This window comes from Vombatus ursinus, unplaced genomic scaffold (genome assembly GCF_900497805.2).
Source record: "Vombatus ursinus unplaced genomic scaffold, bare-nosed wombat genome assembly UNPS02008961.1, whole genome shotgun sequence".
In the NCBI taxonomy this organism is placed as follows: Eukaryota; Metazoa; Chordata; class Mammalia; order Diprotodontia; family Vombatidae; genus Vombatus; species Vombatus ursinus.
The window spans coordinates 4,354,522-4,381,816 of NW_020948739.1; the positions used below are offsets into that span (position 1 = coordinate 4,354,522).

The 27,295-nt window shown below is 35.7% G+C and overlaps 1 protein-coding gene across 2 annotated transcripts in view; it reads right to left on the reverse strand.

Moving 5' to 3' along the window:
- The window catches only part of STK3 (serine/threonine kinase 3), a 447,757-nt gene that overhangs the window by 306,931 nt on the left and 113,531 nt on the right, over window positions 1–27,295 (reverse strand). For both annotated transcript variants that reach the window (XM_027850026.1, XM_027850025.1), the window contains 2 exons: window positions 16,378–16,542; window positions 14,815–14,982 (listed from right to left, as the gene is read on the reverse strand). In XM_027850026.1, the coding sequence (XP_027705827.1) occupies window positions 14,815–14,982; window positions 16,378–16,542 (333 nt within the window). The remainder of the gene's footprint in view (window positions 1–14,814; window positions 14,983–16,377; window positions 16,543–27,295) is intronic.

Consider the following 27,295-nt stretch of genomic DNA (forward strand, 5'->3'; position numbering starts at 1 on the left):
TATGTACATGACTGCCTGCTATCTAAAAATCTCATGGCACTTTATAAACATCAATCAATTTACATACATACATAAATAACATGTATCTTTATGTATAGCTAAGGGGGAAGGCAATTACAAGACACTGTGAAAAAGAGAGGGCAATCAGAAGTGCAGACGGTGGTGGCAGTGACACAAGTAGAGCAGGAGGTATGGATAATCTGGGTAAGTGCCATGGAAAAATAAATATCATGATTGGACTTGAGGCAAATGGAAACAGTTCAAATTGGCTTCATACAGTACTCTGTGGAACATATGATGTCCATATGTCCATTACCAACAAACTACAACATGGAAAATAACAAAAGTCATTGCTGTGTTAGCTGCAAGAACACACCCCATGCCAGTCTCTGCCACATCACAAGAGGATAACTCAGTGCAGATTCCAGGTAAGTAAGCTAAGACGCCAGAGATAATAAGGAAAAAAAAATGGGAAAGATCTAACCATAAAACATTTTCTTTCCTTGACAAAGAGTAAATTCAGATACATGCTGGTGAATTTAACTCAGACAAAATACAGGCTAAAATGTCCATTCAATTATAGGCCCAATTTTTTCTGTAGATAATACCTAAAGTTCCTAATAAGTGAAGATTGAAGAGGGACAACTAAGAAAGTTTTAGGACTATATAAGATTAATTAAAACAAGAGCTTATTTCAAAGAAGGTTGGATAAGTGCCCCAAAGCGAACTGAAGTAACAGTTCAAGTTTAGTGTGTCATATTCTATGTTTCAAACAGTTTGAAAAGAAAAAAAATAGTTTGGCCATAATAATGCAATAGGTATCTTGAATGCTTTGTGTTACTGCTAATAAAACTTACCAAATTTCCTTCCCATGAATTCTGCAACCTGAATGTGGTTCATTTTGGAAACACTGTATCTAAGCTGAGAAAGATTGGACAATCCTCTTTGAGGAAGAATCATCTTACTCAAATAAGATGTCTTCATCAAATGGCAGGAAAGACAAAAAGGTATGATTAACTCTGAATATCATATTCTTATATAAAACAATATCATAAGCCCTCTTGAGTTTAGTGGCGTACATGGACGTTTACAATCAAGCAAAGGCAGATATTACCAAAATGATGCATTAGTTGTATCAGATCAAGTCCACCAACTACAGGAGTAGGTAAAACATCATTCACTACAGCAACATAGGACTAAAACTTAGTGGTTAAGAACTTCTAAGTATTTTATAAGAAATGTTGATGCCATTCATGTTTCAACCTGCCTTTTCCATTCCACCCTCTTAACCTTCTGAAACTGAAACTGAGCACAATCCTGCGAGTAGCTGGAGTGCGGTGAAGGACAGGAAGCTATGCTTGTTTGTATGGAATCTGCCATTTCCTCCCTGCCAAAACACTTGTTTAAAAAGTCATGTAATATTTCTATTAAATTGTAAATGCAGCCGACAAGGAAATGGCCTACTGGCAGCCTATTACCTTTGTGGCAGTGCCAACCGGCCTACAGCAAAACAGTGCACATGATAATTTCAACATGCATTCCCAAGTAACAAAATTGTGCTTTACATAAATACCACAGAACCTGAGCAAGATCCAGAAAAAGCAATGAAAATTTGCCCAAGCTTTCATGCTTGCCTATATCAATTGTATGTCATAACTAAAACAAAATAGAAAAGCATCTACATATGTCCAAGAACCTTGTGAAGTTAGATCATATAACACTGGGAAAACTATTGCAACTTAAATCTGTGTATTTCTTGTTAACCACTGTAACAACTCACTAATAAAAATTAAGAAAAACTGTAGGTATCAAATGTACAAAAATTTACTAACTACATACAAGTCCTTAAAGACCATAACGCAACTTAGTAACAAGAACATATGTTCAGTGTAATCCAGAATTGTTATGTTAAATTACTTTTTCCTTTGATATCATTCATTTGATTACAAGAATTAAAAAGATTCACAAGCCTTCAAATTAAAACTGTGACCTTTGGTTTATAAGCAGTTACTGCAATGCTTATAAAGTCATTTCTGATAATTTATCCCTTACCTTTAATTACCTAGTACAACTATATATAATTATACTATTTAAATGATCCCAGATGTAATGAAGATGATTCCATTGATGTTGAAAAAAAAATTATACAGAAAACTAAGTCAACACAATCAAACGTAATTAATCTCTAATCAATATGGTCTTTCAGAACAGCTGCACAAATTAAACTATTTTTCAGGGGAGAAAAAAACTTGGTCTGTCTTGTCTGTTTTCATTTTTTAAATATTTATGCCCAGTATTAATTTTTAAAGTCCAAACGTAGTATATCTTTCTTTAAAATGGTAAAATATTTTAATGTTATAGTATTTGAAATCACAGGTGCTACCCACAAAAAATGTTTTCTTCTGAAATTAATTACATATTTTACTTAGATTTCTAATTTTGGTATCATGGGTAGTAAAAAACATACTGCAATCAATAGTTAATTCCTGTGTTTGTTTTAAAGACATAAATCTCAACAGGAATTTTAAATTATATCTGATATCCACTAGCAGACTGAAGCTACTACTCAGAGGTCAAAACTAAGGATGCTTGTTGGTCTTCTTTCTGACCACTAAATTAGAGAATAGACTCTAAGGCAATACAGAAGAAATTATATGCCTCTATTTAAGTAAACATTATGCTAACTAGAAGGGTAAAAGACAGGGTTGTAAGCAATGATAGATGTTATAAGTAATAATTATATTCATTATCTAAACACTCTACACTATTAGCACTGAATTACTTTTAACTTCTTAGTCAGTTCATTTCATTGAAACTCACTGAAAATCAAGATTCCCAAATTTCCCTATTTATTTCACAGGGAAAAATCATCATTAGTAGCTGACCACCCATTGTTTCCTTCTGCCACTTCTTTCAATCAAGAAACCAAGAACTGCCAGAATTTAGTATTGAGAATACAAGAGTGTATCTTTGGAAAAGGCAAGTAGAAAAAATGAAGAATTTCCAAAAACGATACAATTCATCAGTATCAAAATAAAGGCAGCATCAGAGATGTCAGGTATACATGCACAAAGTCTGGACTCACGTTCAAATGCTAATTATAGATTTTTACAGTCAAAAAATAGACAAAGTAATGACGTGCAGAACAATCCCAAACCTATGGAACAGCCACTCACAGCCCTAGAAAGAACCCAAATTTAATCTTTTTAGTGATGGTTTCTACCATAGCACCAGGGTAGCCTCAAAATACTGAAACACTCCATTGGACTGTGATTTTCTCGATGTGGATGTTCTCTCCAATGACGTAGATCACTATCCAAGCATAGGCAAAGATCTAAAATGAAGCAACTGTCCTCTTTCCACTCCACACATCTTGATTAAAATACTTACTTTTCTCATATGAAAAGCAGAAAAAAGAAAGATTATGTTCAAGCTGTCTGCAGCACATGAACTGTCCTTTTCCAATCAAGGTTTCCCTGCCATCCATCCTTAAATAATTCATTCTACTCCATCTTCTGTGGCCCTTAAAAACTCAAATTTTATATCAAATTACTTAAGATTACACAGCAGATATTGCTAGCAGGCTTCTTCCTTCTAAACTTTCTTCTGAAAGTAGCTAAGCCTTTTTTTCAGAACCATCATTTGAAAGACGTAGTACAGAAACAGAGGAAACAAAAATATGTAATAGTTTCATCAAAATTCCCACATGAGCTAATTTTCTTGCAAATCCCACTGCAGATCCCTGTCAGGTTTCTCAAAAGCTCTGGTGTTGAGACCAGCAATGTATAAAAAACATTTATGACCCTAACAGGAATGGGGAACCTGCAGCCTCGAGGCCACATGTGGCCTTCTAGGTCCTCAAATGTGGAAAGGGCCCACTTGAGGATGTAAAGGGCTATATGTGGCCTCGAGGCCGCGGGTTCTCCACTCCTGCACTGCTAACTAGTTATGGGCTTCTCAGAAAAACTCCTTTCATTACCAAGGCTCTCTTCTATAAGCAATTTCTCAGTATTCTTACAACTACACTTTACTCATTCGTGAAATGAAGATAATACTACCTACCCTGCAAACCTGACAAAATATTGGGAGGATCTGGCACATGAAAGCACTTTGGAAATTGTATAGATATCTATACCAACATAAGGTATCTTTACTATCACTTTTACTAAAACAGCAGCTTCTATGTTGTTAGGTGTGTTTATATGAAAAATATAGGCAACTCCTGAAGCTCTTCTGAAATTTTACAATCTATTTCTGGAAGAAATATTTTCAGAACTACTTTCTTTAAATAAAAAAAAACAAATTTTAAAGCATGTGGTAGTGATGGTGTATTATTTTTTGATGGAATATTACTTTTTTGAAGATTTTTAAACAAATATTATTAGGGTTTTAAAACTGATCATCTTGATGTACTTATACATTGTTGGTACCATTCGTTCTGGTGATCATGAAATGCTTTTACTTCCATGTCACATCTTCTAATAAGTTTTCTATTGTTATTTACGGTGATAAGACTACATATAAGGTTTTTCATCAAAAATAAAAAATTGGAAACATGGATAAATGCAAAAGTCTCTTCCCATTTCTCAAAATTAACATCTTGTTTAACTAGATTTAATTAGAAACTTTTCCTCCCCAAAATCCTACTCTGATATTTTATCATGCAAAGGTGATTCTGGGTTCTCAAAAGACTATGCCAGCAAAGCACTGGCTCTAGCAGTTCCAGGATGGAAAAGGCTGTGGGTGTGGTTCTAGCAACAGACATGTATACTTCAAAGAACCAGTCTATCAAAAAACAGACAGGCCACTTGGTGATGAAATTTTGGGCCACAGAAACCCCTGATACAAAGAAAAATCCAAAACAATTCTCAGTTATATGAAGCCTTCTCCTTCAGAGAAAGTGGCAAAGTGGGAGGAAAGGATATAAAGAGTTACTAAAAATCGTACAATTTTAGACACCCTATAAATAATAATTTAGTTGTTAGGACTCTATATGTGAGATACCTGTCTAGGGACCAATAAGATGACATGTTAATGAAAGAACTGAATCACATCAATGTTGACATTTTCATTATAAATGAAACCACATCTGCGCTTCTACCTCATAATCTTAAGATTAGAAAAGCTTACAGGAAAAAAAGGAGGTAGTAACTGTTGGTGGGTAAGGGGAGTTCTGGGAAAACAGGGAAATTTTTATAATGTTGCTGGAGTTGTGAACAGTTACAAACATTCTGGAAAGTATGTGGAGCTAAGTCACTAAACTATGCATACTGGTGAATCTAGCAGTACCATTATTAGGGCACATACCCAACAAGATCAAAGACAGGGGGCATGAACTCATAAGTACAAAAATATTTGCACCAGAACTTTTGGCTGTGACAAAAACCTAGAAATAATACAGAGGCCCATAAATTGCGGAACGGTGAAACAAGTTGTAATACATGAATGTAACAGGATACTATTACACCATAAGAAATGATAAAAGGAACAAATACAGACAAAGCTGGGAAGACTTGTATAAACTGATGCAGCATGAAGAGAGCAAAACAAGGAGAACTTATCCAATGACTACAATAATGTAAAAGAAAACAACTTTGAAAGACAAGAACTCTCATCAATGCAGTCATCAAATGTGACTTCAAGAGACTGATGATGAAGCATGTGTGTCATCTCTAGGTAGAGGGGTGATGGACTTGTATGTCTTGTTCATCCTGCTTGACTATACTTATTTGTTAGAAAGGAAGGTTTCTATTTGGGTATGAGAAATCTTGATAGGAGTAAAGAGGAATTGGTGGGCAGTGATAATGATGTAAGAACAAAGAAAGAAAATAAAGAATGTCAATGAAATACTTTCACAATACACATAAAAGAGAACATAAGGAAATTTAGAAAGAGAATGAAGAAAAGTAGGGTAATTGCATTATTATCTGGTTAAATGTAACATATGCTTTAAAAAAGTAAAACTACACATAATAGAAGTTCAAACATTCATATGTAATCTTTTTTGTTCTTCGGATATGGAGAAGTTTATGTCTATTGACTTTTGTTAGGTTCACAGTAAAATTAGAAATTTTAAAAAATTGATTCCTACAATGTGTTGGGTTTTTTTTTAATTTAATGAGAAAAGATGATACGGAAGGGCACGATAATCCTTTCCAAGAATCTGAAACACTGTCAAGTGGAAAAAGGAATAGATTTAAATTTGTCCCCAGAGATTAAAACTAGCAGCAACAATTTTAAGTTGCATAGAAAAAGAAAAAACTTCCTAATAATTACACCTTTCCCAAAGTGGAATGGGTTACCTTGGCAAGGTAACAGGTTCCATTGAACTGGAGATTTTCGAGCGAAGGCCAGATGGCCACTTTTCAAACGATGCAGAGGAGATTCTTGTTCAGATGTGGGTAAAAAATAGATACATCAATCAATCAGCATTGAATAAGAGCTAACATTTATATAGTACTATGTATCAAGCACAGTGCTAGGTACTTTAAAGTATTATTTCATTTGATCCTCACAACAACCCTGAGAGGTAGGTGCTATTATTATACACATTACACAAATGAGAAAACTGAGGTAAAAGGAGACTAAATGACTTGACCAGGATCACACAGATACTGTCTGAAATTAGATTTGAACTCAGGTCTTCCTGACTCTAGGTCCAGTGCTTTATCCACTGTGCCACTTAGTTTGGTCTTTATTAAGCACCTACTATGTGTTGGGCATTGTAGGGGGTACGGGGGAAATAAATGCAAAAGTTGAAAAAGTCCAAGCCCTGGGGAAGCTTACAATCTAGCCAAGGGACACAACATGTACATATATAGGTATATATTCAAAATCTATATAAGACAATTTGGAAAGAGGGAGGGAAGGTACTAGTAGCTATGGGGGAAGAAGAGGGTGGGGGAGAAATAAGAAAAAGTTTCATGTAGAAGGTGACCCATGAGCTGAGCCTTGAAGGCAACCAAGAATTCTAAGAGCCAGAGGCATATAGGAAATATACTCCAGACAGGTTGGACAGCCAGTGAAAATAAATGTACAGGGACAGAAGATAGAGTGCCATGAATGAGGAACACTAAGAAAGCAAATTTGGCTGGAACACAGTATGTATGAAGGAGACTAATATGTAATAAAGCTGGAAGGGGTGAGTTGTGATCTGGTTGTAAAGGTTTTTTCATTCCAAACAGAAAATTATATTTGATTCTAAAGGTAACAGGGAGCCACTGGAGTTTACTAAGTTTGGAAAGTCTGGGGAAGTTCCACATTGTCAGACTTGCACTTTAGGAAAACTATTGAGCTTTCTAAAATTATGTGATAATGCACATTTCTTCTATACTTGCTACTCTGTGTTCCGTTATGATGGATAATTAAGAGATAAGTGTAAAGCTATTTCATCAGTTTGCATTCTATATTTAAGAAAATAATTGTCAGAATTATCACCTTATTAACAATGATAACCACTGTAATGCAGACATGACTGTTGCTTTTCAAAGACTAGTCCAGTATAATAAAATTTCATTTTTCACAAGGTGGAGGAAGCAGCAAGTGTTTGCTGAAATAGAATAAAAATGATAGAAATCTGGGGGCAAGCAACCACTGCATCTTAGAATCCATGAGCAAGGAGAGGAAATGCACAATCTAGATTTGGGGACAGCAAATTTCAAATGTTAGGGGGAAAGAATAAGTAGTAACCAATGCCCTTAAAGTCTACTTGGGAATTTGGCCCAAGAGAGATGGGAAGTTTCTGAGGGTAATATTTTGATGAAGAAAATAGAAGTCATTAAAATGAGAAAGAAAAAGCAGTATACAGATATGGTTTCCACAGGAAATTGCAAAAAAAAAAAAAAAAAATACCAAAGAATGGCATAGTCTTATAAGAATGACCAAAATACTAAAGTTTAGAAGAAGCTAAGGCTGGCCATGAATGATAAAGACAACCAAAATGGGGGTAGGGGGAGGTTGTGGCAGTAGGTGTTAGCTGTTGGCAGCAAATGAAACATAAAAAAAAGGACTATTACTAATGGTGGGTAATACAATAATAATGGATGACAGAGAGAAGGCAGGACTAATGAATTATTATATTTGTTTCTGCTTCTTCTAAAAAGAATGCTCTTTGGACTGGAAATGATTAACAAAATTTAAAAAATAAGGAGATAGTAAGAAAGCGTCTAGCTGCCCTTCAAACCACTATGACTTAATGAAATACATATTGAGATAATGGGGGTGTGGAAACAGCAAGATTGATTGCTGAGTCCTTATTGTGAAGAATCATGGAGACAGAAGAGATGATATAAGACTGGAGAAGGGCAAATGCCTCCAGTTTTTTAAATGGGGAAATGAAATACAGTCCAAAAACATTAGGCCAGGGAGCCTGACTTTGCTTAGCATAGTGCATGGCAAACAGTAAGTGCTTAATACATGCTTGTTTGACTGATTCCTAGAAAAGTTCTAGAACATATTATTATTAAAGGAATGATATGTAAGCATTTAGAGAGGCAAGCAGCCATCACTAAGAGCCATAATTGCTTGTCTCACCAGATTAATTTCACTTCTTTTTTGACAGTTACTAGGGAGGTAAAGCCACGGGAATGCTGTAGTATTAGCTAACATACATACATTTGAGTAAAGTATTTGATAAAATCCCTCATGCCATCCTAGTGGATGTCAGAATGATGTATTATAAGTCAGAATAGTCATGTGGATTCAGAATTGTTTGAAGATCAGACCTGGAAGAGTAATAATCTGTAGGTCAATGTCACCTTGGAAAGAAGTCTAGTAAACTGGCCCAGGGATCTATCCTTATACATGTGGTGTTCAAAACTATTACTGGAATAAGGCATATATGGATGTTTATCAAGTCTACAGACAAAACAAAGTAAAAAGGGATAACTAGAAAGATAGATGACAAAGTTAGGACTCAAAAAGATTTTCAAAGGTAGACAATTCTGTTCAGTTGTGGGCACCATGTTTTATGAATAGAATGACAAACTAATGTACATTCAGAGGAAGAAAACTGGGATGAGGAAGAGATTAGAGATAACGTCATACAAGGACCTAAGAAAGAACTGAAGATGCTTATTCTAAAGACAAAAAGAGTGTGTAACGAGGCCCTGTTATTTTCTTCTGAAATGACTATTTATACATAGTTGTTTGCATTTTTCTGCTTAATAGAATGGGAACTCCTTGAAAGCAGGAACTATATCTTTACCTTTCTTTTTCCCCCAGTAAACAGCACAGCATATGGCACATTGTAAGTGCTTAATAAACGCTTGTTGACTGATATCTGTTGACTGATTTAGAGTAAATAAGGGATTGCCATTGGGATCCTGGTTCAAGCAATCAATCTATATCTCTTCTCCCTTTCACAGCCAACCTCCTAGAAAGACTCATTTAAACTCACTGACTCCATTTTTTCACATCCTACTGAGTTCTAAAACTCTTGCAACCTTCCTCCTTACTCCTTTCACCTGAAACTACTCTTTTCAAAGTTACCATTGTTCTCAAAAGCTATAACTAATGGCTTTTTTCAGTTTTCAACCTATGTTCCTCTCTAAAGTTTCTGATACTGTTGAACATCTCTTCTCTAGGATCCCCTGGTTTTTCCACACATCTGATTGTTCCTTCTCAGTCTCCTTTGCTGGATATCTTCATCTCCTACTCAAGAAGAATATTCCCTAAAATTCTGTCCTGGCGTCTTTTCTCTTCTCTCTTTTGGATGATCTTATCAGTTCCCTTAGTTTCAATCATCATCTTTAAGCAGATTCATTCTACAATGACTTACTGATTATTTATTATATACTAGATACTCTGCTAAATGCTTAGGGGTACAAAGGTTAAAAAAAAAAGTAACATTCTCTGCCCTAAAACATTCTATTTCAGAGGAAATAATATGTACAAAGAAAAGTAGTTTAAAATATACAAAGTACACAATACGAAATTATACATAAAATTCAGCACTAAATTGTGTAATATTGAATATACAGTATACTCAAAGGCTTATTGAACTGCACTGAAGGATTCTGGATATTTCTAAAACCACTCCAAGATAAAAAAAAAAAAAAAACAAACATGAAATTATTCACTGCAGGGAAGCCAGGTTGGGGCAGGCCCCAGTTCAATAAACATTTATTAGGTATCTACTACGTGGTCAGGCACTGTGCTAGGTGATGGGGATATAAAGACATAAATGAAACAGTTCCTGCCCTCAAAGAACTTACATTCTATTTGGGGGAAACAACATGTAAAGATAAAATTAAACACACAATATATACAAAATTATTTCCAAAGGAAAAGTTCAGGTCTAATACAAAGGGAAATTTGTTAATAGTAGACTAGGGCTTAAAGAGATCCCAATGAAAGGAGAGGTATGATATAGTGAGAGAAAGCATAGGAGGGAAGGTCAGAGCTGACATGAACAGATAAGAAAGAAAGAGAAGTGGCAGCCAAAGGAAAAAGTGTTCTCGTTAAGCAGCCAGACTGAAAATAACACCCAGGTATTTTGAGTAGAGGTATTGAACAGCAGGCACTACACCTTTTAGAGTAGCAATGGTAATATGATTTATCAATTCCTGAAGAAAATGTGAAGGCGGTAGGGAAGAGGTACAGGAGGGAGCACACACATGGCACCTGGGGAGATGATGGATCCCTGGTTCTGATGGTCAAAACAGAGAGAGCTGCTTATAGAGAAGGAAAGTGTGTCTAAGGGTATCTCCCCTCCAATTCTCATCCAACTCAGCTCTGTGCCAAGACTCATTCCAAAATTGAAAAAATTATCTCTTTCAGAATGAAAGTCCCTTTCCCCTCATGACTGATCTTTCCAAAAGCCACCTTCTTCACAATGTTATAACAACTACATATAGCTTTCTATGTACCCTCCTTTTTAACTATTCTATTCTCAAACTCATACCCAAAATGGAGTACAATCAGACTCCAATTGCCATTTCCAGCTTTATTTCACATTACTCCCCTAAACCCACCCTTTCTCCAGATTTACCTGTTTCTGTTCAGGGCACAAGCATCTTTTCATTCATCAAATTTGCATCCTTGGTTATCCCTGCCTCTTCTTGTTCCCCCACTACACCCTCATCCAATCAGCATCCAAAACTTATTGATCCTCCCACCACAAAAATCCCCTATTCATCTTTTCTTTTCACTCACACAGCAACCAACCAATGTATCCTAGCTAAGGCTCTCATCACCTCTCATATAGACTATTACAATAAACTCCTAATTAGTCTCCCTGTTTTTAGTCTCTCATCTCCCATCTATCCTTCACACAGCTGCCAAATTAACACTATTAAGGTACAATTCTGACCATGTTCACTACCCTGCTCAAAAATCTTTAGTGTCCTGCAATTGCCTGTAGAATAAAATAGGAACTCTTCAGCCAAGCATCTAATGCCTATGACCAACAGTTTCAAATCTATTTCCATACGAGTCTTTCCAAACTTACTTCATACTACTGTCCCTTTCATTCATTCTATATTCTAGCCAAACTGGCATATTACTCATCTCCCATATTTGACATATATGAGGCAGCTTGGCCTAATGGATCAAGCACTGGAATAGTACAGTGGGTAAGAGCACTGGACTTGGAGTCAAGAAGACCTGAGTTAACAGCCCACCTCAGATACTTCCTAGCTGTGTAACCTTGGGCAAGTCACTTAACCTGTCTCAACCTCAGTTCATTGCCTGTAAAATGGGGATAAGAGCCTCTATCTCACAGGTTTGCTGTGAGGATCAATAGGATAAAGCACTTTGCAAACCTTAAAACCATATATAAATACTAGCTATTATTAACATATGCAAAGGGCTTTGCAAACCTTAAGGTACTACATAAATGGAGTGTATTATTATTATTATTATTATTATTGCCCCATGCCTGGAATACATTCTCTCCTCACTTCTATTTCTAAGGGAGTTCAGGCACCGCAATCAAAGTCTTTCCTGCTATTACACTGTTAACTCTTTTTCTTCAAATTGTCTTGCATTTATTAATCTCTGTATATGTTATATTGCCCCCAAATAGAACAGAAGCTCCTTGGGGGCAGGAACTAGTTCATCTTTATTTTTATGTCTCCAGTATCTAGCACAGTACCCTTGTACACTGTAGGTGTTTAATAAATATTTGTTGAATTGGCTGCCTCTTCTTGTCCCCAGAAGGCAGAACTAGAGCAATGGATAAAAGCTGCAAAGAGGCAGATTTCTGCCTGTAAGTAACAATTTCCTAATAATCAGAACCATCCAAAGGTAGAACATGCCACCTCGAGAATTTCTAAGTTGTCAGGTAGAGACTAGGAGTCCATTTATAGAAGATTTTTATTGAGGTATTTGTTGGACCTGAGGTATTTTGGCATAGCAGAGAGAAAGGTAGTGTTGGAGTCAGGAAGATCTACGTTTAAGTTCCACTTCTGATATATACTGGCTGTGTGACCCTGGGCAAATGACTTAGCCTCTCACCGCCCCAGGCAATTCCTAAAGACTATGAATTATAGAACAAGTGTCAATCTACACTGCTAAATTGGGTTTCCTTACAAGTAATAACAGGGAATTTCTTACACCAATGAAGTCACAAGTCTAGTCTCCCTTTCCCCACACTCCACAAGAAAAAATGTTGGACTAGATAGCCTCTATAGACCTTTCCAATTCTGAGTTTCTGAAAATATCTTGCAGAAATTGCCACACAGGAAAGACTTCAAGTACAATTGAATTGAGAGGAAAGGGGAAGGAGGAGATAGATTCTGTACCTACAATTTCATCATTATGCCACATCTAAAAAGTTATATTTTCTGAGGGTTCTTTTTTCCCCATATCTCCATTATATGGTCAAGGGAAGGGGAAAGGGGGAACTTCTTTATTAGTTCTGAGTAATTCACAGAAATGAAATTCCTAGTAAAATGATGAAAGGGCTATAAGAAGGCCATCTGCTCTAGGGCTTGAAAAGATTTGCATTATGCTGTTTTCTTGGCTATAGCAAATGAAACATAGCTTATGAAAGAAATTTTAACATCACATAATACCATTTCTTGTTTAGTCAATTCTATTCATGTCATGTCTTTCTTTTCTACATTTCTGTCCTTTTTCATTCATCTCATCTGTTCTATTCTCATACAGCTCCTTCTCATCCATCCTATCTCTTACTGATGCCACCTGCCCCCCCCCAACCATACAGACTTTCTTCTTCCTATTTTCTCTGTCCTTTTTTTTTTTAAAGCAACTAGAGCCACTAGAGGGCAACAAGCTCACAAGGATAAATATTCTCACTTAATATAAATTAAGATATCCAGATACATAAAAGAAATATTTCAACACTTATGCTTTTATACTTTAGTAACATTCATCACACTTAAAAATATAAGGCATATAAACTACAATTCATCTTATACAATATGTTACATAATTTTATTATGGAACAAAGAAAGTAATTCTTTCCTTGATAAGCAGTAGCCACAGAAATAAGCCTAGTTATCACAGGTTTTTTTTTTAAATATCTTGCATGATTTCTCCTCTTTTTTCCCCACTTTAAATTGTCACCGTGCTTTAGAGGTATCTATTAGACCACATCAAGGACCTGGACCCACTACTCATAATAACTGCTATTCATCTGCTAAGAGTCTCACTCCCTCTACCACCACTCCCACCACTGATTAAAGAACAGTCACCCCAACTTAGATATATTAGATAGTTTAACTAAAATCTCATCTCCTAAAAATTCTTCCCAAGAAAAGCATGTTGTCTTGTTCAAAAAATTTAAAGCAAGGAATTACAATGGAGGTTTCACAAGTAAAAGAGAACTTGGAGGGAATCTAGTCTAAGCCGTTGAATTTAGTAAGGAAAATGAGGCCAAAAAAGGTTGAGACTTTCCCAAAATCATACAGCAAAGTGAATGACCAAGTACAAATACCAATATTTGTAAAAGACTGGGAGAAAGGAAGAAAAAAAGCTTCTGCAAAACTATTGATAAAAGGATATTTACAGTAAGAATTTCCTTTCCTTTCAAGTTTCAGAATTAAGAAAGAAAAAAGAGGCTACATTCCCAAACTACCACTCTAGAATCTCCATAAAAAGGTTGGCAAAATACTATAACCTGAAACAAATCCCCAAACACATAGCATTTTTTGTCCTCTGTTCACTGGCAGTTACCATAATGCACTTTCACTATTAAGAAACCAAGGGAAACTAAAATAGGAAACATATTAAAGAAGTTAAGGCCACAAAAATGAATACTTGTGAATCCCTAGTGTTTTCATCTTTATATTCATCTACCACGGAATGACAGGACACATGGTGTAGTGGAAAGAAAACTGGGCTAAAAGGTCAGGAGACCAAGGTTTTAGGCCCCAAACTGTCACTCAGCAGCTATCTCATGTTGAGTATTTCATAATCTCATTTTATTCATCTATAAAAAAAAATTACTGAGTTGGGCTTAAGATCTTTAAAGTCCCTAATTAAGGTATAAACTTCTGATTTAATTGTATGTCTGTCATTTTCTGATAAGCCCCTCTTCTATGATGTTTAGAAGTAAAAGGGGAAAAACAAGTATTTTGGTTCATGTGGCTTGGGAGAGGAGAGATAAACATTAAGCTATTAACCGTGACCATCCTTAAAATTGGAGGGGAGATAAGAGACGGAGGAACATAGCCAGGGAAATGTAATACTAATAATCCACAAAAAAATTAAAGTATTTTCTACTTTTTCCAAAAAGACTTCTAATTAAGAGTAATATATGCCTTCTTCTTCTCTGAAACATATTTAGAAAGACAATACAAAACTATAACACATAACATTAACATTTTACTAAGCAAGCAATTATTTTACCCTCATTGGATGTATGTCAGCATAAGGTGGTTTTCCTTCAGCCATTTCTATAGATGTGATACCAAGGGACCAGATATCTGCCACACAGTTATAACCAATTTCTTGTATTACTTCAGGAGCCATCCAAAATGGAGTTCCAATAACAGTATTACGTTTTGCCATTGTATCCTGTAAGAGCATTACATAAAAATGATTAGAATTTATACAGCATAGCATAGTAATAGGTATGTAAACACATTCATTTAAATGCTATAACTTAAGCCTAGAGTTAACCACTCAACATACTGATCTTTACAACTATGTCAAAACATAAGATAGAGAGACAGAAGAGACTTCTGAGGTCATCTCCTCCAAGCGCTCATTTTACAGATGAGTAAACCAAGACCCACACACAGATAAAGTCACTTGCCCAAGGGCAAGCAAACAATAAGAACAAGTGTCAAAATTCAAACCCCACATTCTGACTCTAAAGCTAGTGTTATTTCCACATCTTCTAATGATAACCCTAAAATTGTTAATCCTAAAATAAAGTACCTTTCCACACATGTGACTGTTGTAGAAGAAGCTAAGCTACACTGTAACCCTAAATGATTACAGTATAACAGTAACAAAGGCTATGAAAATAATAGTTATATGCGTCTCTTTTCTGAAGAATTTAAGCATTTGAATGACAAAATAATGATGTCACATCCACTAAATGTGGATGACTGCCTAACACAGAAAAAAAGAAAGAAAGAAATAAAAAAGAGCAAAGCAAATAAGAAAGGTGGCAACACCAGGATTATTGATTTTTCACTTAAAAAATTAAACTTAAGTGTTCATTTGTTTCAGATACAGTTGTGATAAATTTTGGTCAATATTTCTTTGACCAAGGCTTACAGACACTAAAGCAAGCCACCATAACCTTAGTTCCTCACTCCTGTAAATATCATTTTATAACTATTTAAAACAAAATGTAAGAATGTAGGAAATTCTAAAATCCCATATTAATAGGTATAATGAATAAGAGAGTTTAAGTGAACTTTGAGGTTATTTAATCTAACCCCCTATCCAATTCAAGAATCAGGTCTAGAATAGCCTCAAAAACTGATCAGGAGAGCCTCTGAACACTTTTAATGACAAGAAACTTACTATACCTAACAGTAAAATTGCCTCATAGTTTCCCAATTAAGTCTAATCACTCTTTAACATGGAAGCTTTTGAATATTTGAAAATAATTATCATGTCCTTTTCCTAAGTTTTACTTTTTTTTATCCTTTCAGAAGCAAGGGGCAAGTAATATAGTGAAAAGAAGGTTGAATTTGGGGTCAAGAAAGTAAGTAAGTACTATTGGCTTGACCAAGATTTAGCCACTTAATCATTCTCAGCCTCGATTTCTTCATCCATAAAGTGGAGATAACAATACTTATCTTTCCTACCTCAAAAAATTATAGAAATATGAGTTACTGTCATAATAGCAGTACAAAATGCCTTATCCCAATCATTTTACAGATATTATGGCCCAATATAAGATAATAATTGTGTGGTAAACATCTATTTTTCCAAAGTCTCTATTATACTTACTGTTAATTGCCCAGCCACTCCAAAATCAGCTAATTTTGCATGCCCTTCTGTGTTGAGAAGAATGTTTCCTGCCTTTATATCTCGATGTATTTTTCTCATGAAGTGCAAATATTCAAGTCCTTTCAAAGTGGATTTAAGAATAGTTGCAATTTCATCTTCGGTTAACTGAAAACCAATAAAAATAGTCTTTAATCTTTTATGTTGGAAAAATCCTAACTACAACCCCACAGTTAGACAAACATTTAATAGAAAATTTTATTTATGAAAACTTTTTTCTCTTAATCATGAAGATTATAGGAAAAAGCAAATTATCCCCAAATCTTTCCTTTTCCCTCACTATTCCCTTTTTCTTCACCATTCTCATTCCACACTTTTCTATCAAATAGATGGTTAATTTGCCATATTTTAAAAAGCAAGCACAACAAATATGTCTACCAATCTACTAATCAGTCTGTGAAACTACTCTTAAATATCTTGCACCAGTTACCTAATACAAAAGGTGGCCATAATGCAACTTTTCTCAACTTATAGTACAGCTTTTAATGAACTTATATTTTTCTTTATTCCCTTTGTTGTCTGTCATTTTTCTTATCTGTAGCCAGCAGGCCAAACTGGAAAGGCAAAACAATATGTTTTCATAAAAAGGAGCAAATCAGGATCATCAGACTACTGTGTTCCTGAAAGAAGTATGATGATTTCTTCCAGAAGATGCTGAATCCTGCTACCTGTCAGCTAATTATAACTTAGAAAACTCCTACATCCTACTCCAAGGAGCAAATGGAGATGAAAGGGAAAGAATTGAGATCTCGCTTTGAGAAGGGGTTACGGTAGAAAGAGACATTGGTGTAATACATTAATAACATAGCAATGTAATTTATATATAACAATTTAGAGGTTAGGTTTGAGGTTTTTTGTTTGTTTTAATGTTTTTTTGTTTTAATTTGAGTTTAGTTTCAGTGTTAAGTTTTTAACATTTATCTATCTGCAATTCCACAATTCAAATGTTTTTCCCCACTCTTTTGAATGGGGAGACTGCCCAATGAGGGTGTACTCCTTAGAAGATGCTCAGATTTGATCTTTCATGTGCAAATATTTGCCAACCTACTTCCCATCTAACTACATACAGAAGTTTGGTGAGCCTACTTCTGGGCAAGAGTGACTAGGAGACTGGTGCTTTGTGGTGCTTTGTGGAGTCTTCTGGTTGGCTGTGGAGCCAGAGAAGTCCATGACTGAGGACGAGCTAAGAAGAATTGAGTTTTTCCACAAAGGGATCAATATGCTCCTCTCTTGACCCATTTATGCCCTACCTGAGAGTCAGTTTTATAAAGGCATCACGTACAGTTGAGAAATATGTATATTCTCATTCTGTTTTCATTCAGGAATCACAATGATCTATGATATCTAACTACTTTAAAATTCTGTTTAGGGCCTTTGTGTGTAACATGAAATGGTTACACAGAGAATCTGCATTTCTATGTGTGTTCACATGTTTGTATTTTCAACCCTCCTTTTTTTAGTTCAGATAATTTTGTTTCATGTGATTCCTGCTCCTCCCACTCTTTTCTCTATGTTTATATATTCTTCTTCCACAATCCAATTATTAAAAATAGGAAGTTCTACCCTCTCCTTCTCATTTCTTCCCTAGTGTATTTTTTTCTCCTCCCTTTACTTTCCTCTCTTAAGATCATCAAAGGGAAACAAAATCACCTCTAGGGCCCCACTTTACCTTATTTACCTCCCTCTATGATTCATGAAAATATCAGAATTCTAAAGGAACATAGTTTCTTCTCCCCCATTAAAATATGAGTACTTTATCATTATTTAGCTATTTCTTTTATTGTTCTTTATTTCTCCTGACTACCATGTTTGCATTTCAAAGATTCTACCTACCTTGTCTTTTCATCAGGGATACCTGAAAGTCTATTCCACTATTATTTTGCTGTAGGATTACACTCAGTCTTACAGGGTAAGCTACTGTTGTTGTAAGCCCTTCTCTTTTGCCTTTTGGGATATCAAATTCTAAGATTTTTTTTCACTCAGTAAAAGTTGCTATCAAGTTTTTTGTAATCCCGGTTGTGTCATTCTTTAAGACGTGCACTCTTGTTTTCTAGTATTACAATCTTCATGTGTCTCTGGAGCATCTCAGATCAGAATGCTATAGCATTCTGGTTTCCAGAAATGTCCCAGTCAGAGCTCTCTTAACTTCACATTCAGAGCACTGGACATTTCTGAACACTCCCAACAAACTTCCCAATCAAGTATATCATGGTAGTCCTAGCCCAACTGAAGCAGAACAATGAAGGTTTCAGGTGCTTTTGGAAGGCCTGTTCTCAAAGAGTTAGCAAACGTTCAGCTTGTTTCCAACTGTGCTCAGGCTGATTTCTCTAGCAAGACCACTTTTCCAGTGCCCACAGGCTTCTATCTTTTTTTTTTCTTTTTGGTGAGGCAATTGGGGTTAAGTGACTTGCCCAGGGTCACACAGCTAGTGTCAAGTGTCTGAGACCATATTTGAACTAGGGTCCTCCTGACTCCAAGGCCAGAGTTCTATCTACTGTGCCACCTAGCTGACTCCCTTCTAGCTATTTTTGTGCGGTCCTAGACTGAATGAAGGAAATTTACTGTTGTTTTTTTCTCAGGCCTTCTTGATTACTTTTAAATCTGATGTTCTTTTTAGATCTTTGCTAGAGTATATAAGGGAGAGGTGGGCTCTTCCTTTCCCATTGCCACCTTAATGAAGTCTTCTCTCAGGTTTTCAATTCTATTTGCTTAAACCCATTGTACCTGTCAATTCCTCACTAACTTGACCTTTTGCTAGCCTAAACTGAAGTCTCTTCAACTACAGTAAAGTGAAAATATCACTTACTCTGGAGTCATAGGACTTGGTTCAAATCCTAGCTTTGTAACCTGTGTAACCTTGGGCAAATCACTATGGCTCAGTTCCTTATCTGTAAAAAGAGAGGTAGGACTAGATCATCTCTAAGATCTCTTCTGCCTCTAAATCTATGATCATATGATCCCTTTTTCTTCACTGGATGTCTGTTTTTGCCCTGCCTTCTATCACAATCAACTCAATACTGACAATGCATAAACACTTAGTTAATTTGCTCTTTGAAAAAAAAGGGGGGGGGAATTCTACAAACTTTTTTGATAGAAGTAAAGATAGATTTTGGGGCAGCTAGGTGGCGCGGTTGGTTAGAGCACTGGCCCCGAAATCAGAAGGACCTGAGTTCAAATCCAGCCTCAGACCAAACACTTGTCACGTATTAGCTGTGTGATCCTGGGCAAGTCACTTAACCCCAATTGCCAAAAAAAAAAAAAAAAGAAAGAAAGATTTTGAGATTTTTTTATTCAAAAAAAAATGGTCTGGTAAATATTCAAAGAATTTTCTGAACTGAGATTTTAAGGAGATCTATTTCAATCCCCTCCCTGAGGATCGAAGAGTTACATGACATCATTGAAAGTTACATTTCACCACTAGCACTGTGACTAAGATCCTAATCTCCTAATTTTTTGTATAATGCTCTTTCTACTGTATTATGAAATGTATACTTAAAAATCGTGGAAACCCTAGAGCACCACATTAATATCAGCTATTATCATTACATGATACTACTTTTTTAATTCATTTGAAAAGCTAAGCCTAGAACATGACATAATGGAACAAACACAGGACCTAGAGATCAGGATTCAAATTCCAACTCTAACACTTTATAGTTTTGTAAATGTGAACAGATTATTTAACTTGTGTGAGCCTGAGCTTCCTCATTTTTTAATTGGAGAACCTGAAACAATATTTAAAATATCTATCTCATTGAGTTGTTGTGAGGAATATTTTTATAAACCTTAAAGTGTTGTATAGTGTGATCTATTATTAGTGTTATTATCTTACATCTTCCTTCACATTTTTGTGATTTTGCCCATATGAGTACATGGTCCAAGAATAGAGAACAAACCTTTCGTAACTAAGAAGACTGTCTCTGAGAGATTCTGCAGCCAAAAAACTCATCATTCTGTGACTATCTCAGTAATGAGTCTCTTCCACCTTAGGTTAGTTTATCTCTCTTTAGATGACAGATAAACAATTTATCACTGGATCTATACTAGAAGTCTTTACAGTGTGGTAGGTCCTGCTTCCCAAGTAGCATAACTTTGAAAATTTGGAGTCACCATGTTAATAATATAAATAATAACAGCTGTATCATAATAATAATTGTATGATGATAACAACTTTATGATAATATAAAATGCTAAAAAGTCTTTTGACAAAACCTGACACTTTTTTTAAAATTCTAGAAGTCATATTAATAAAGGATACTTTTCTTAACATAGAAAATAGTATTTGATCTAAACTCAAGAGCAAACATTATAATATATAATGCAGAAAAGATAGAGGCCTTTCCAATAAGATCAAGAGTAAAGAAAGGATGTCCATTAGCACCATTATTATTTAACACAGTGCTATAAATGAAAGATACAACAATAAGACAAGAAACAGAAATTAAAGGAATAAACGGAAGCAGAGGAAACAAAATGATCACTTTTGCAGGTGACAGAATGGTACATTTAGAGAACTCTAGAAAATCAACTAAAAAAGTAACTGAAATAATTAACTTCACAAAATTTTAGTATATACAATAAATACATGCAAATCATCAGCATTCCTATATAACCAATAAAACCAACAGGAAGAGCTGAAAAAAGGAAATTCCATTCAAAATAACCAAAGGAACCATAAACTATATGGGAGTCTATCTACCAAGATTACTCCAGAACTACATGAAAACTTATAAAACACTCCTTGCAGAGATACAAATCTAAATAACAAGCAATAGTGGGTAGGTTGAGCCAATATGATAAAGAAAATGCTCCCTAAATAAATTTATTTATTCAACATTGTGCCAAACTAACAAAGCCATATTTTACATAACTAGAAAAAATAATAATGAAACTCATATGGCAGAACAAAAGTTCAAGAATCTCAAGGATAATCATGGCTGGGAGGAGGGAGGGGAATGTAGGAAGGAACAGGGTCTATCGGTACCAGATCTCAAACAGAATTACAAAGTATTAATCACTAAAATCAGACAAAGAAAGTGTGTGTGTGTGTGCGCGCACGCGCATGTGTGTGTGTGTGTGTGAGAGAGAGAGAGATCATTGAAACAAATTAGGTACACAACATACAGAAATATAAAAACACAGTAACATAATGTTTGATGAGCCCCAAAACCGGAAGAAGTTAATGGAAGAAGATTTCACTATTTGACAAAAACTACTAGAAAAACTGAATAGCAGTCTGGCATAAATTAGGTTTATACAACATCTCACGCCACATACCAAGATAACCTCCAAATGGATGCATGACCTAGATATAAAAAGCATAAACAAATTAGTGACAGGTATTACTTCAGTGTACAAGTATTATTAAGAAAATGCCCCTCCGTATATCTACTCTCTGTCCCTCACATTATCTTATGTCTGCAGCAAGTTCCCCTCACAGGCCAGGCTCTAACTCCATAGCAGGAAGAAAGAAATTGCCTTTCAGATTTGTGGAAAAGGGAAGAATTCATAATGTAACAAGTGATAAAGAGGAATCATGAGATAAAATGCACAATTTTGATTTAAAAGTTTTTGCACAAACAAATCTAATGGAGTAAACATTAAAAGAAACAAGTAACTAGGGGAAAAAATCTTTGCAAAAGAATTCTCTGATAAAAATCTCACTTTTAAGATATACAAGGAAGTGATTCAAAGTTGTAAGACTAAGAGCCATTTCTCAATACATATATGGTCAAAGGACATAAACAAGCAATTTTCAAAGAAAGAAAAAGAAGTTATCAAAAACTATATTAAAAAGCTTTAGATCACTCCATAACCAGAGAAATGCAAATTAAAGCAACTTTGAGGTTTAACCTTATATTACCTGTCAGACTAGCAATGACAAAAGAGGAAAATGGTAAATGTTGGAGGGGCTACAGAAAAACAGGTACACTAGTAAACTATTGGCAGAGTTGTGAAACAGTCCAGCTATTCTGTAAAGTAATTTGGAATTACACTTAAAAAATTTCCAACTGTCCATTCTTTTTGCCTGGCTATACCACTCCTATGCCTCTTTTTTCTTCAACAACCTAATTATGAGAAGTAATTAAGTTCCACCATCTTCATTTCTTTCCTGGTGTATTTCCTTGTCTTTCTTTCTCCCTGCTCTAATCTAACATTCATATGACCACCAGATTAATCTATCAGATACAAATCTAGTCATATTAAGTCTTCTCAAAATACCTCTGCACAAGCTCTTGGCTGGCATTGAAAGCCCTCCATAATATGACATTATTTCACTACGGAATCTTTTCAAATCTGGCTTATATTTCTTCCCACATATATTCTATATGCCAGCTGAATCATACTCTTTGCTATCATGAATACAACCTGCTTTCTGTATCATTGTTTGTGCCTTTCCCTATTCCTAGAATGACTGTGCTCTCCCCTATCATCAACTGAATTCCTAATAATTGCCACTCAAATGCTACCTCTTCCAAGAAGTCATTCCAGATATACACATACACAAATACGTGAATATTTACTTATTTAAAAGTTACACACATGTTCTACTATACTAATAATTATGTATGTTAAAAACATACCAAATATTGAGATTTTTAAAAGATGAGATAAATATTAAATAAAATTAATTCCTAGAATTGGAGTTCCTAGCTCCTGGAGTAGACCTACATTTTATGAAAACTACTTTGGAAGCTGTGGGAAGGACAGACTAGAGGGGAGAGACTTGAGGCAAGAACAATGAGGAGGCTATTTCAATAGTCCAGGCAAGAAGTGATGAGGACATGACGTAGGGTTGTAGCTATATGAGTGGAGAGAAGGCATCAGATGTAAGAATTATGCAGATAAAAATAATGATATATGTTCAGTGAGAGGGAGAGAGAGTAAACAGTTAAAGATAACAACAAGGTTGCACCAAAGATAACAACCTGAATGACTTGAAAGTTAGTGATGCCCTTGGCAAAAATGGAGTTCACAAGATAGGTCATTTTGTAATGAAAGATAAGGTAATGAGATCTATGATATATACTGTAACCTATTCATACCTGCTCATCAAGCATGACTCATTCTGCCCCATGCAAAATGAAAAGGGAATGGAAGAGGGCTCTTACTCACAGATCACTGCCCTGGTATCAGGGCCTGGTTTATGAGAGGCACCTACTGCAGCTACAGAATTATTTGGAGAACAGAAGATGGATGTGCCGGTGAGGCATTCTTCCAATGGCACATGCATAGCTCTTGCTGTGGGTATCCAAATAGATATTCAGTAATAACTGTCCTGAACAGACAACTCCAAGGGCAAAATGGGGGAGACTGGGAATCTGCACAGTAGAAGCAGAAAAGGTGAGAGAATACTGGAGGATAAGGAATATGGGATTATGTTGGAGACAAATCCTATAAATGACTACCGTAGGAGTGGTAGGATTTATTTTATCTTCCCATCTTCCTTCTAACTGGTTGATCACACATTCTTGAGGTCAAGTCCTGGCTCTACTGAAGACAAAACAGAGCACCCACTGTGGAAACCACTCTCCTAGAGCACTAGTCTATATCATTTGTTATTTACAAAACAGTAATTAAGTATTACAGAGCTACTATGAGCCACTCTTACAAGAGGTGCAGCTAAAGGGTCATTCCAGCAAGAAAACAGCAGAGTTATTAAGTGTAGAAAGATTCAATGTAGTACGTAATAAGCACTTAATAAGTGGGTTTTTTATTCATTAATATATTCAAAGTAGCTCAGTCCAAAGAGAAGTTAAGAAGAAAGAAAAGAGTAGTTTATTTGATAAATGGACAAGGCTTGAACTAAGGATCTGCTGAGAAAAACAGAAAGGGCCAACAAATCTATCTGATAATTAGAAAAAAAGAAGCAACAAAATCTAGTCACTGACAACATGAAGGTAAATAAAAATCAGCAAGTAGTCAATTTAAAATTACTATGCAGTTCCAAGTTTAGGGAGAGAGACAAGATGACGATTCAGAAGACACTAGTTTTCCCTCCACCATACTTAACTGGAGATTTCACTTTAACATCCAGAAAAAATAAAATGGGGAAAATTCACAACAAAAATCCAATATTAACTTGTACAGTTATATACACAAAGTCACTTGGGTCTGTCTATGAACAACTACTCTGAAGCCAGTTCTTTTACTTCAGCTACAAACAGAAATAGAATATATCTGAAACCACACACTCTCCAGTTAAAATTACTTCAGATATAGAGAGATTAGGTAAGATGGATAGAGATAGAGAGAGAGAGAGAAAGAGAAAGAGAAAAAGAAAGAGAGAGAGAGAGAGAGAGAGATGAGCTTGGGACTTCCCACTAAAATATAAAGGAAGCCAGATCACAGACCCAATTATAGAATTTTATGAATTGAAAAGGATCTCAGAAATTATCTAGGGCAGCTAGGTAGCACAGTGGATAGAGCACTGGGCTTGGAGTCAGAAGACATGAATTGAAATTCAGCTTCAGGTACTTCCTAGCTGTGTGACCCTGAGAAAGTCACTTAACTGCTGTTTGACTCAGTTTCTTCATCTGTAAACTGGGAATAATAGCACCCACCTCCTAGGATTGTTGTAAAGATAAAAAGAGACAATTGTAAAGTGCTTAGCACAATGCCAAGAACATAGTAAGAACTACATAAATGTTAGTTGTTGCTATTATTATTAATAAGAATATTATCTAACCTAACCACTACCCAAATTAGGAATACTATCTATAATAAACTTAACAAGGTATCATCTGCTTATAAAGCCTTGCTTCCACATCCTTATCAATTATGCTGACAAAACTAAACTTCCTAAATTCTGAATTTTACCTATCTTGACCACCCTTGAGACTTGGTTATACCTTCCTACTTTGCTGCCCCAGCATCTCAGACTGCTTGTTTGGTCTTAACTACAGTAAAATACAATGGCTCTCTGCCCTTAACATATTAGCTTTCACAACTGTCTTGTTCCTAACATTTGGACTCAAGGTAACAATATACTCAGCTCACTGATCTTGAACTCTGACACCAGCCTGGTCATCTCCATCAGGACCTTCCTGACAAGATTCCAATGATGACAATACCTTTCTGTGCCTCTTTATATCCTCCTCCCACCTTCTTCACAGCTGGGCATATGGCAAATAGGTAGAAAGCAAGTAACCTCAAAATGATTAGATAGTCCAGAAGAAATTAGGAAGGAAATTGCAACTCCCAGGAAAACTGGGAAACGCGACCTGAGAAAACAACAGGCAAGAAGAAGTCTTCTTATTGCCATCTAGTTGACGAGATGATAAGGGCAAAAGAACAACAGTAAAGGGAAAGGCAGGCATATACTCCAGACATTCACACTCTTGGCACTGATCTGTCCAAACTGAATGTGCATCTTCATCAAAAGAGCCATGTTCAGATTGGCCTAGAGACAAAAAGTTCACAACAGTCAAGAAGCCTTTATTAATTGCATACTATGTTCCAGGCATTATACTAAATGCCAGGGACACAAAGAAGAGCAAAAACACAGTCCCTACCAACAATGAGCTCATGTACCAATGCAGGAAACAACATACAAACCACCATGTCCATACAAAATATATACTTGCACATAAAAGGTAATTTCGGAGGGAATGCATGTCTTTAAAAAAAATCAAGGAAGCAAGTGGGAAGGGAGTAAGGAGGGAGAATATTCCAGGCATAGAGGTGGTCATGAAAAAGGCATGGAATTAGGAGACAGAGTAGCACACACAAGGGGTAAGTAGCAAAAAGGGAGATGTTGCTGAATCATAAAGTACATGGAGGAGAGTAAAGTATAATAAGATTGTAAAGGTAGGAAAAGACCACGCTGCAAATGGCCAAATTGCAAAAGCCAAAGAGAAGATTTTATATTTGATCATGACAGTTATAAGGAACCAGTGGAGTTGATTAAGTAGGAGGCGAGGGTAAGACTTGTGCTTTAGGAAGACCACTTTGGTAACTGAGTGGAGGATGAATTGGCATATAGAGACACCTGAAGCAGGGAGATCAACCAGTAGGATCTGCAATAGTCCAGGCATGAGACTATGAGGTCCTGCACCAGATGGACATAGTGGGTATCAGTCACCTTTAATATAAAACAATCTTTATATAAGCAATTTTAAAAATCATCAAAATAAGAAAAACAAATGATATCTCTTTTTTTAAACTTCATTTTCTCAAAGGAGTGGTATTTGTTAATTTTTAGAATGCGTAATGCACAATCCATTCTTTATTCACACAATTTCATCGCTTAAAGAGAATTCAGTGGCCCTCTAGTTCAACTCTTACCTCAAAGAATTCCCTCTACAAAACACTCAAAATAAGTGGGCATCTAGCATTTGCTTGAAGACCTCTAATAAAGGAAGCCCACTCCCTCCCAAGGGATCCCAGTTCATTTCTGGATACCTGTTAAAAAGTTTGGCTTAAAGAAACTAGTGAGGGGAAAGGGACATCCTGCAGAACGAGTCTAATCCTTTCCTCATGGGACAGCCTTCCAAGTGTTTGAAGATGGCTATCATATTGCTCCCCTCCACCACCATCACAAGAAGTCGTCTCTTCCACAGGCTAAACTTCACAATTCTCTAAATCATTTAACATAAAGCATTAAGTGGAAAAAACACCATACAGTTGAACAGCAACAGCAACAACAACAAAAAATGGCTTGCTTAGAAAATTCCAAATGGGCTGAGCTGGCATTTACCTTATGACATTTACTTATATGAAAATAAGATTTGATGAAAATAATAATACTTTAAAAGATTTCCTTCAGTAATATTTGACCTACTTAAGAAAATGGATAGATAAGCCAAAATGGCAGAGCAGGAAGATGCCTTGAAGCCCAGCTCCTCTATCACGACCCTGC